The sequence below is a fragment of the Musa acuminata genome, unplaced genomic scaffold (genome assembly GCF_036884655.1).
Source record: "Musa acuminata AAA Group cultivar baxijiao unplaced genomic scaffold, Cavendish_Baxijiao_AAA HiC_scaffold_1139, whole genome shotgun sequence".
Lineage (NCBI taxonomy): Eukaryota > Viridiplantae > Streptophyta > Magnoliopsida > Zingiberales > Musaceae > Musa > Musa acuminata.
In genome coordinates this window covers 2,590,051-2,602,673 of record NW_027021351.1, presented here as the reverse complement: position 1 = coordinate 2,602,673, position 12,623 = coordinate 2,590,051, and the positions used below count along the sequence as shown (strand labels likewise).

The 12,623-nt window shown below is 37.2% G+C and overlaps 1 protein-coding gene across 1 annotated transcript; it reads right to left on the bottom strand.

Annotated features, from left to right (window-relative positions):
* Positions 1-1,522: 1,522 nt before the first annotated feature.
* On the bottom strand, positions 1,523-3,983 carry LOC135671373 (heavy metal-associated isoprenylated plant protein 33-like). The gene is made up of 3 exons (XM_065179448.1): positions 3,700-3,983; positions 3,517-3,592; positions 1,523-3,388 (listed from the first exon to the last, which is right to left on the bottom strand). The coding sequence occupies exons 1-3, from the start codon at positions 3,736-3,738 to the stop codon at positions 1,887-1,889; spliced, it is 1,617 nt and encodes a 538-aa protein (XP_065035520.1). The 5' UTR covers positions 3,739-3,983; the 3' UTR covers positions 1,523-1,886.
* Positions 3,984-12,623: the final 8,640 nt, after the last annotated feature.

Sequence of the window (12,623 nt, the reverse complement as noted above, 5' to 3'; positions counted from 1 at the left end):
GTAAGATTACTTATGATTATTATTATTATTATTATTCAAAAATAATAATATTTTTAACCAATTATTTGATTTTTAAAAATATTTTGGAATATATATTAATTGATAAAAATTAATTTTAGTGGGATATAAATGTAATTTTATAGAAAAATTCAGATGAGAGACAGGTCAAAGTATTCACTGTGTATATTACATGTGTAACCCCTGTTCACACACTCCCTTTGTCCACATCCCAATGAAGAAGACGAAGCGCGGAGGAGGACGAGAAGAAGAGAGCTTCGAGCCTCCACAATTAGCTACCACACCATCATCGTCGCAGAAGCGGCAGCAGCAGCAGCTTCTACTCACAGTGATCCGAAAGAAGAGACTTGTCTTTTATGATTTCCCACAGAAATGGCGTGGAGGAAATGGCCACAGATGTGATTGATGGATGGATGGCGGTGGAGATGATAGCATAATGCGTCTCTCACGCTCATCACGAAGGATAAAGAAGGATTGGTCGCCGATTGGACACCATGGATTAAACAAGTCAGGGAAGATCACTGTAGCGATATTGACTGATACCCTCCGTACGTGCAAGTTCTGACACCCTTGCATGCCTCGATCCAAGCAGTAGATTTGCTATTCCATTTGGGAGCACAGTTAAAGATGCTCTGTTCCCTCCATCGGAGTTGCGGAAAGGAGATGGGAGGAGGAGGAGGAGATGTTGTTTTCATTGGATGAGGAAGAAGAATCCTCAATGTCCATCTAAGAAACAGTGGCTTGTGTGTCGAGCAGCATGTGTGTGCGTGGAGAAGCTACAGAGTCGATGGTACTGAGAGAGTTGGTGGAGGTGGTGGTGGTGGGGCTCCGACGTAGTGTATGTAATCAATGTGCCAGTACAATTGAGGTCAAAAGTTTTGGGGAGTGGAGATCCATAGAGTGCAGTAAAGAAAAAGAGAAGGAAAAAAGAAATGAAAGAAATCAGAGGAGGGCATCATTTCATCCTCCTAAGCTCTCTTCCCAACACTCCCAAGCATCATTCTCTCTTTCTCTCCTTTATTTTCCTGTTCCCTTTGTTCAGAGAGAGAGAGAGAGAGAGGTGTAGGATTAGCTCCCATCCCTAGGCGCAGGTTACGTGATTCCTTGGGTTTACAGGCTACCTTTCACACGCTCATTCCAAGTTTCTAACCCGTGCTGCTGCTGCGTCCTGAGAAGAACGCGCAGTTAGTTCACGTCTCTTGACAATGATGAGAGGTCTTCTTCCTCCGTCCTCCGAGAGTTATGGTGTGATGGATCCACTCCCTGCCATGAATGGAACCAGGGAACATTCCTGGTGATGGACATGTTCTCTCAGCTTGGCTTAGTGGCAACCTTTTACAGCAAAAGAGTTTGCCGTAAGCTGAAGTAATCTGGGACTCGAGGTGTTCCTGCCAATCGACTCTGCATGCGCCGAGATGCCAAAGTCGAGGAAACATCAATCATCTCGAATGCTTGAAGGTGCAGTGCTTCGAGGCAACAACAGGAGAGAGAACACATTTCGACATTTTGGGATTGGATCATTATTGACTATTATTCTGAACTTGTAAACACATATCGACAGATGACAGGAAAGCCTCACAGCAGCTCTCTCATCTCCACAAGTCCTAAGAGAAACCAAATACAAGTCTCTAATCCTTGCTAGATGATATAAAATAAGAGACCTTTCTATCGAAATTGCACTTGCAACATATATAGCCTTTCACCTAAACATAAAACAGAGAGATTTAAGGAGGAAAAAAATAGTAAATTACCCCATGTTTTTCATGTATTTGCAGCTGACACTCTCCTATGCCACTTCGAGATGAGGTCAGAGGCAGCCAAGGTGAGGAACACCACGAGCACCAAGCGATGGAGCTTTTTCTCCTTTTTCACATAATCGAGCAGCTGCTGCTAGTGTTCTCATCACTGAAGAAGGTGGTGTAAGGATCGCTGTGGTGATGCGGTGTGGCCGCCGGAGGCGGCGGCGGTGGCATGTTGTAGTACATCGGCACCGGTGGCCGAGCGTAGCCCATCATCGGCTGGAACGCGCGATCCTGCGCATTCATCATCATCATCCTCTGCTGCTGCTGCTGCTGTTGCTGCTGCTGCTGCTGCTGCATCATTGCAGCTATGTACTGCTGCTGATATGGGTTGGCGTTGGCGGCCGCGGCGGCGATCACCTCGGGCGGTGGTGCCACCATCCCTCCCTGGTAATACCCGGGCGGTGGACCGCCAGCCGGGAGTCCTTGCATCGCCGCTGCCGCTGCCGCTGCCGCTGCGGCGGTCGGAATATTCCCCATCTGGCCCATGGGGGCGTGCATGTTCCCCATCTGGTGTCCCATGCCCACGCCCATGCCAGGGAAACCTTGGCCCATCTTGCCAGGATTGGCCATGGGAGGGCCCCCGGCACCCACTCCACTATTCACAGGCCCCTTCCTAGCTCCGTTGGCTGGATTGATGATGTTGCCATTGGTGTTACAGTTCCCAGCTTGGCCACTGGCATTGCCATTGCCACTGCCACTGGGAATGCCCTTCTTACTGTTAGCACCATTCTTACCATCTTGCGGCACGGCCCCACCACCATTCTTCCCCCCACCACCACCGGCACCACCGTTCTTGGTGGCAGATCCACCACCGCCACCACCCTGGTTTGGGTTTCCACCACCACCCTTTTTACCGCTTCCACCATTACCGTTCTTTGGCTCATTGCCGTTACACATGCCTTTGTTCTGAACCGGAACGCCCCCGGCCTTCTTATCGCCACTCCCTCCCTTCTTATCATTCATGGCATTCCCATTCGGCGCCGCGACGGGCGGCTTGATCTTGAGGTTCTTGAAATCGTCATCGAAATCGGCGTCGAAGCAGTCGAACTCGTCCATCTCGTCGTCATCAAAGTCGTCGTCGAAATCATCCTCGTCGTCGTAGTCGTCGCAGCCACCGGGGGGGAAGGCGGCGTTCACGGATTTGGGATCCTTGTAGGGTGGGAAATTGAACTCCTTCAGCTGCGGCAGCTGCAGATCTTTGGCCCCTTTCATCTGTTGCAGCTGCTGCAGCTGCTGCAGCTGTCGTTGAAGCAGCAGCTGCTGCTGTGGTGTTGGCTGCGGGTGCGGGTGCGGGTGCTGACCTTTGTGATCTTGCCCTCCGCCTCCAGCACCACCACCGCCGTTTCCAGCCTTTTGGGCCTTCCCGTTGTCCTTCTGTTGCCCTTTACCACCCTGTGGTTGTGGTTTCTGGACCTGGTTGCTGCTGTTGTTGTTACCGCCACCCTTCGGAGCCAGCAGCTCCGCATGTTTGCCAGCCTTGGCAAGCTTCTTAATGAGGGTGGCAGGATCGACGTTACCCGAGACGGTCACCTTCCCCTGCTCTGCATCTATGCTGGTGGTGTAGACCCCTGAGACCCCAAAGCGACCCGAACCAGGAACAACAAAACAAAAGGAATCGAGCGAGGAAGACATCATCAGTTGCTTAGGAAAAAGAGAAGGAAGCAATTCCATAATGACAATGTCGCAGCTCAAGTACCATCAACTTTGTGAAGCAGTTTCTTGACCTTCTTCTTACAGCCATCACAGTGAATGTTCACTTTGAGAATGCACGTCTGCGGTTGAGAAACGAGAGCATTACAAAGACGACTACGAAAGCCGGCACATCCTTCATGGTGGGGAAGAGATCCGGAGTCCAGAAGAAGCAAAAGCAGATGTATACCTGTATCTTGAGGAACTTGATGTCTTCTTCTTTACTCATCCCTCCCACTGCTCAGAGGAACAATAGCAGAGTGTTGGCTGCGATATTGGGGACAGGAGGAAGACAACAAGGGAGGGAAGAGATCAAGAGGAACCACACAGAGCAGCTCTTTAGTCAGTGAAGTCTCATCACTCCAAGGAAAGGTTGGCCGAGGAGAGAGAGAGAGAGAGAGAGGAAGGGGTTCAGAATTGTTCTCAGCTCTAAAAGATGCAGACTTGGGGAACGCAGCATTTGGGCCAATTCTCAGGTGATGGGTGGGACTATAAAACACTTGGCTTCGTGCACGTGACAGCCACGTTCCCTTCCAATACAAAGCAGATCAACATCACCTAAAGAAGATTATAGCATATAATATATATATATATATATATATATATATATATATATATATATATATATATAATGGCTCTATTATTCTTATAATTCCAATGCAATAAGGCCTTTTTTTAATTAGTATAATAAACAGAAAATGGATTTTAGCCACTTTGAAGGTTAATAATACTATGAGTAGATGGATTGATTAGAATCTTAATTAGATTTAAATGGGTTATCATTAAATGTAGTCATAATTAGGAGTCTTCTTTCATCAATGTCTGGTGACTGTGATCAATTATTGTCAACAGCAGGGGAATTGATGAGCAATTTGTTGTGGTCAGTGGAGATCAGACTGCATTGGATTCTATGACCTCTTCCTCCTCCTCCATACCATAGCACAGTGGGTGCAAGGGGAGATTAGGGAGGCATTCAGCCATGGCAAGCAATCACATGAGAAAGCTTTTGTTTGTGGTAACTGCAACTTGCAGCTGCTCCCATGCCATCAATGTGGTCTTCTTCTTATTCACATCCACCAAACTCCTTGTCTTGTAGCCTCATCCCAAGGCAGCAACAGAGCTTTGTCAGAAACATGACATAGAACCTGACTCATCTGCCATTTCTGTCATGAAAGTTGTGGCCATTTATTCCTAGTTAAGATGCATTTAAATAACAGATTATAAATTTGATTTTTTTTTTCTTACTTTAAAATTCTTTAAATATTTTTTTTTATGTTTTATATCACACAAATTAATTATTTTTTTATCATGATATCAGAGTTGGATCATTAGTTTGAAACTTGTAATGATCCCCATATATTTTATTTGATTTTTTTTAGTACTTGGGAAATACTAATTTATATGTGATAACAAATCCTAAAGTGTTCAGAATTATCAACCAATCTTTATCCAAGGTAATATTTTTATGAAATATGTTATATTTCACTTTATTTTGTTCCATGTTTAATCAACACCTGTGTGATCTACTCTTCATTTTATTTGACTCATACTATTCTTTGGATTTCTTCCACACATCAAGTTTTAATTAATTACATATGACAAGAAATATTTAGGCTGAATTTCTGAAAATAAAATTAACTTTAAAATTTTTATAAATAACATCCTAATTTTTAAAAAAATTACCTTCATCATCGTCTGTATAATCCTCGTTTCACTGTTGAACATAAGTGTAAAGGTAATCGTATCATGGGCCATACGCGAAAAAGGAGGCTAAGAAGCATGACTCATGTGGTTCATGAAGGTAAGACAAATATAGAGAGGTAAGGGTAGGGGGTTCGATGGTGACAATGACAGTGGCGATAGATTTGATCGAGACATAGGTAAACCGATATTTTCACGATATATTTTGTTAGAATTTTTAAATGTTAATATGCTATTTAAAAAAATTTTAAAGTTAATTTTTTTTAAAAAAATATCTAAATATTAAAGTTAATAAATATATTAGATCTATTCTTAGGGTCTATTCATTTCAAAATGTTTTACTGGAGGTAACAACAAGAAGAAAGAATTACTTATGTTGTAGTTTTTGTATATGTTCTATAATCATGTCTTATTTGAACTGTAACAAGGGCTAACATAAATATTCTCATCAAACTTGAATATAAGAAGAGTTCATGAAAATTATGTTAGATTTAGAATAAATATGCATAGTCTTCAAAAAATTTATATTGTGATTTTAATATTAGTGGCTGACAAACATAATATGAGCATAATATTTAGTAAAATGAAAAAGTAAATGGTGCCATAGAAAGCTGATGCACAGGAAATTAGAGTCATGTTGCTGCAAATTGCATATATATACATATACATATATATATATATATATATATATATTATATTGATGGAAGAAAACAATCTTCTATTAAAAAGGATAAAGTATAATAATCTATCTCAAATAGTATATTGAATTTGTCTTGTGCATGCCAATTTATCATGCAAATAATATTATTATAAAGGATAATATAAAAAATGATCTTACAAGGTGAGCAGAGAGCAGTGCAGTGAATTCATTCACCCAGGCTTTTGCTGTGCTTGTTTTAATTAGGTGCACTTTCCAATGCAAGGCACAGTGGTCAAGTCAAACCATTGAGCTAAAGCACTTTTCTCTCTCTCTCTCTCTATCTCTCTCTCTGTGTCTCAGTGGTGGAGGGAGAGCAGGGTCCCACTTTGATTGAGCTCCAGGATGTCATCTCTCATCTGAACATACTTTTGGGACCAAAAATATTTCTTTGCTCTGAAGGCATTTTTACATTATTTTGAAGGGCTGACAAATGATATGTTCTAATGAATTCTATCAAATTTACTTACATCTTCTAATGTTCCAATTAATTGTCTCACAAAGTTTTGAACCTTCTTTACATATTTATTTACATCAAATTATAATTTCTGAGTTTAAATGTACATAAGATAGATGTGATATCAAAACAATGGAAAGGCTCCTAATAATATCATTCAATCCACTCCCAGTGAAAGACACCAAGTCGAGGGTGGGTTCAGTGAGCATCATGAGGACATGGCAGCAGACATGGAGGCAGGAATCATGGAGGAGGTCAGCTGGTACGCTGGCCGTGGGACTGACCAGTATGGGGCGCATGTGTTCGACTAAATGCCGGATGGGGACAGGCCACTGCCTGCCCACCCCCCACTCCGATGCCTCACTCACTCATTTGAGGTTGGTGGCGACTCAGTATCCGATCTATAATTCTGCTTCGGCAGAGGGGCATGTGAGAGACGCATGCATGCATGCATTGCACGCACCCCCTTCCGCTTGCAGAAGCAATCATGCAAACCATTCTGCAATCAACACTGCAAGCATTCTGAGACACTCCTCCTCTTCGAGTGTGTTCTCAAGACACTTACTTGCGAGTAGATTTACTCTTCTTCTGTTTGCTATTGGGGTTCAGGAAGAAGATGAAACCAAAAGCAGCAGCAGCAGCAGTAGTAGGAAGAAGAAGAAGAAGAAGAAGAAGAAGAAGAAGAAGAATCATCGTCTCCGACAACAGACTTGTTTGACGCTCGCTTTTGTCGGCTGGCCTCCGTTTACGTCTGCTTTAAGTATTTATTGTTGGGCTCTAATGGCTTAAAGTGATTGGGGTCAATCTATCCTGAGATTTCAACTCAGTTTGATATCATATTAGTATTTTAGATATAGAAATTTGATTTATCAAATGATAGTTTAAATATTTTATCTTTGATAGATGAATGTAATAATAATAATATTATTATTATATATTTTTAATTTTTTTTTAAAAAAATTATTACTTCAAACGATATATATAACGCTCGCTCACACGTATATTGACGTATCATGTTGTATAATAATATACTAATCAACTCGGATGTCTCAACACAAATAATAAAAAATATTTCAATCCTTGAGTTCTTAAGGATATATATTTTTTAGAATTTAAATTTCAGTCAAATTAAATTATGAGCTAAATTGAATTCATTTTAATCTTATTAATACAAGGTTAATCTCTTAATTCATCTCTACCCTCATATCATACATATGAATTTTGAGGATTATATTTTCATATATTTTTTTATTCTTTTTAAAAAAATTTATCCAAAATAGCTTCGAATAATAATATATATATATATATATTAAAAAATTATTACATCAAATGGATATACAAAACGCTCACACATTGAGATAATAATACACTAATCAACTTGGATTTCTCAACATAGATAATAAAAAAATATTTCAATCCATGAGTTCGTAATGATATATATTTTTCAGAATTTGAATTTCAGTAAAATTAAATTATGAGCCAAATTGAATTCAGTTTAATTTTATTAATATAAGGTTAATCTCTTAATTCATCTCTATCCTCATCTCATACATTTGAATTTTGAGGATTATATTTTGATATATTTTTTTATTAAAAAAACATTTATCCAAAATAGCTTCAAATAATAATAATATATATATTTTATAAAATTTTAAAAAAATATTACATCAAATGATATACAAAACGCTCACACATTGAGATAATAATACAATAATCAACTCGGATGTCTCAACAGAGATAATAAAAAAAAATTTCAATTCATGAGTTCCTAATGATATATATTTTTAAAATTTTAAATTATAGTAAAATTAAAATATAAATTTAATTCATTTTAATCTTATTAATATAGGGTTAATCTCTTAATTTATCGTCCTCTTTTCTACTTTTGAGGATTTTATTTTGATATAATTATTTATTTTTTTAAAAAATATTTATCCAAAATAGCTTCCAACAACTTTTCACGCCATCAATAATTAGCAACAATAAAATGGATAAATAAATTACTATAGACATAAGTTAAATGCATATTAAATTCACATTTATTGTGGTGTTATAATAGACGAGACATTCTTAATGGCAATTCATTGCATTCACCAATTTTCATCTAAACCTATAAATTCTATTGAACTGAGAATAAAACAGTGAAAGGATCTTTTTCTTCTTCCAATACAGTGAAAGCTTAGTGCTATAGTTGGTGATGAATGAGTTCATTAGTGCAAAAAGCAATGTTGTTTTCTTCTTCTAAAAGAAGAAGACAAGTCATTGTCTCCATTAAGATGATAAAAAAGAAAAAGAATAAAAAGGTACAAAGAAGATCACTACCACATCAAAACAAGGGTCCTGTTTTCCTTTTAACAATACAAAAAAGAGACTAAATTATTCAGTGAAATAGAGAATTGAGATCTCAAAGATCTCCATCATTTTTCAGGCCTTTTTGTTCTGAATTATTTGGTATTTTATTTTTTGTTTAAAATATTTCAAAAGTTATTTAAAACTAGTTTACATATAAAGCAATTTGATCCCCTAATTGTAGTCCAAAATTTCCAATCATGTACATAAAATTTAATGCAACTCGAAAGTATTAAAGAAAGCAAAATAATTATAATATTATACTCCTTATTTAATAAACAATGCTCTCATTCTCATGATTCTCTACTCATCTGTGATGTGACCTCCCATCCCAGAAGAAGTCATATGATGTAACATAGCATTTCTTGTTTCCTTGATTGTATGACCTGCAATCATTCTTATTAAATTGCTTGTGAGCACATTAGTGATTGGAATGTGACATTTTGTAAGTAATTCGGTACGTATTATATCTCTAATTTCACGCATTCTAGTAGGATAAGATTGCGTGCATTGATTTCGAATCATTTTTTTGATTTGTTATCCAACATAGAACAATTGTTCAGAGTTTTCTTGCTTGTTCATGCAGGAATCCCTTGATCAGCATCTTTTGGAAGATAGTTTGAATGATTAATATCTTTTGTTATTCGACCTATAAATGAATGAGCAATCTTGTTCTTTAGCATGCATTGGATTTCAAATATATGCATTTTGGTTTCCATGTGATATGTCTATGGAATTCAGGCAGAGAACAAAAAAGTCATATGTTCCCATCCACAATTGTGAAACAGCAGCAATTAGATGCTCTTTTAATCCTTGAAGGATGGAAGAAGTCCAATAAGATGGTGAATGGCAGGAGTGAAGCCTCAACAAACACTATTGAGGATGCTTCTTGTGCTACTACTGAAGGCAGTACTGAGAGGTGACACTGAGAGCTTCCAGTCCTCAGCTCTGTGACAGTGGAAGCAGAAATGGGTGACCATGTTTGACAGCCTCAATGGTCTTAGCAGGATGCTTTGGTGCATTGTTGAGGACAGATAAAAGGGACTTTGTTAAAGTTGTCATGCATGGTTTGGTGGAACATGGATCAGAATCTTGTGCAGACTTGATGCTGGGTTGCTGTTCATATGATGTACATTGCACTGACAGGGCCATTTGGTGGATCAGAGTTGAGGAAGAGAATATTTTGGAAACAATGGGCACACACATACACACAGCCATCACTGTCATCTGAATCTTTTCAGGCAAAGATAGGAATCAGCTCAGAGAATTAGCATGATGCATTAGCCAGGGATGAGACTGAAGAGTTGTCTTTCATGGCAACTCCCATGCTCTTATTACAAAGATTACCTGCACTGCATCTGTGCATTGTCTAAAATGCAGGTTCAAAAGTGTTGTGGCATTGCACTGTCCTTTTTGCACATAGTGCAGACACCAATGTCTAAAATGAAAGGCACTCAAACAATGCTATGTTGCTCAAATGAATCCTAAGAGTAGTACATTATCGAAATAATCTCTTCCCTCGTGGGCTATAAGACTGCATACATTGACTCTCCCCGTATCCCAAGTCTCATTCGTGCATTATACATTTGTAGAGACATAATAATTTTCTATGCAATTTACTTACCATAAAGATTTCATGCATGCACAGAGTTAAAAGGAGAGAGAGATTTTCAGCAAATAAAATATGATTTTTTTTTGGCTGCAAATTTTGAAAGAAAAGTTCTGATTAATGTTTCCAGTTTTATTTGCTATGAGCAACATTTTCTCACTACTTGAATGGTGTCAGATGCAGCCAAGGATGAGTTCTGATAATGTCTTGCTGATTCTACAAATGACATAAAAAAAGTTAAAATCATGTTTGGGAAAATAAGATTCACAAGATTGTTACCTTTTCCTACCATCAATGAGGGGTCAAATCATATATAAATCTTCCTTTTTTTTAGTTGCTATTTACTTGCATAGATACATATTATTATGCATATCGCTTGGGATAAGCTTAATCAGTGTTTTAGTACTTAGATTGAATTTGAATGTTCAAACAAATGTTTGTTTTAGATATCACCTCTTACACATTTGGCTCATAAAAGTCTTTAATGCCACTTTTGCTAAGTAATTTGGATAATTGAGAGCCCATAACCCGATTATCCAATCAATCAAGTACTCATTACCATATGCTTATATTTTCATTGTAAAAAAACTCACTAATTTTAAATTGTAATCGCATCCTTTGTCTAACATAAATTCATTCATATCAAGCTCTATTAAACTTCCTCAGAGCTTAAACTCATTAATCTAAGCTCAAAGTTAAATTTCTCATTATTCGTATCAAGCAATGCTAATGAACACTCAAGATATTTAGTCGAAATCGACTACATTAATGGATAAAAGATTTTCTCAATTTTGATAATTTACTTAAACTCATTAATCTAAGCTCAAAGTTAATTTTTATATTATTCGTATCAAGCAATGCTAATGAACACTCAACATATTTAGTCGAATTCGACTATAATGCATAAAATGCCATTAGATTTGCTTAGTTTTGATCATTCTTTGTTTGAGGCAACTCTATTAAACTTCCTCAAAGCTTCAACTCATTAATCCAAGTTCAAAGTTAATTTTCTCATTATTCGTATCGAGTAATGCTAATGAACACTCGAGATATTTAGTCGAAATCGACTACATTAATGGATAAAACACTATTAGATTTGCCTAATTTTGATCATTCGCTTAAACTCATTAATCCAAGCTCAAAGTTAATTTTCTATTATTCATATCAAGTAATACTAATGAACACTCAATACATTTAGTCGGACTACATTAATGGATAAAACGCTATTAGATTTGTTCAATTTTGATTATTCTTCGTTTGAGGCAACTCTATTAAACTTCCTCAAAGTTTAAACTCATTAATCCAAGCTCAAAGTTAATTTTCTCATTATTCGTATCAAGCAATGCTAATGAACACTCGAGATATTTAGTCGAAATCGATTACATTAATGGATAAAAGATTTTCTCAATTTTGATCATTTACTTAAACTCATTAATCCAAGCTCAAAGTTAATTTTTATATTATTCGTATCAAGCAATGCTAATGAACACTCAACATATTTAGTCGAATTCGGCTATAATGCATAAAACGCTATTAGATTTGCTTAGTTTTGATCATTCGAGGCAACTTTATTAAACTTCCTCAAAGCCTCAACTCATTAATCCAAGCTCAAAGTTAATTTTCTCATTATTCGTATCAAGCAATGCTAATGAACACTCGAGATATTTAGTCGAAATCGACTACATTAATAGATAAAACACTGTTATATTTGCCTAATTTTGATGATTCGCTTAAACTCATTAATCGAAGCTCAAAATTAATTTTCTATTATTCGTATCAAGCAATGCTAATGAACACTCAATACATTTAGTCAAATTCGACTACATTAATGGATAAAACGCTATTAGATTTGCTCAATTTTGATTATTCTTCGTTTGAGGCAACTCTATTAAACTTCCTCAAAGATGAGTCCAAGCTCAAAGTTAATTTTCTCATTATTCGTATCAAGCAATGCTAATGAACACTTAGTCGAAATCGATGAACACTTAGTTGAAATCGACTACATTAATGGATAAAACGCTATTAGATTTGCTCAAATTTGATTATTCGCTTAAACTCATTAATCCAAGCTCAAAGTTAATTTTTATATTATTCGTATCAAGCAATGCTAATGAACACTCGAGACATTTAGTTGAAATCGACTACATTAATTGATAAAATACTATTAGATTTGTTTAGTTTTAATTATTTTGAGGCAACTGTATTAAACTTCCTCAAAGCTTAAACTCATTAATCCAAACTCAAAGTTAATTTTCTCATTATTCGTATTAAGTAATGCTAATGAATACTCAAGACATTTAG

Bases quoted from the DNA above. Each gene is read 5' to 3' on its own strand.
- LOC135671373 (XM_065179448.1), bottom strand. From the start codon at position 3,738: ATGAGTAAAGAAGAAGACATCAAGTTCCTCAAGATACAG. The intron at 3,593-3,699 runs GTATACATCTGC...TCTCAACCGCAG, and splicing joins TCAAGTTCCTCAAGATACAG to ACGTGCATTCTCAAAGTGAA. The intron at 3,389-3,516 runs GTACTTGAGCTG...TTGGGGTCTCAG, and splicing joins ACTGCTTCACAAAGTTGATG to GGGTCTACACCACCAGCATA.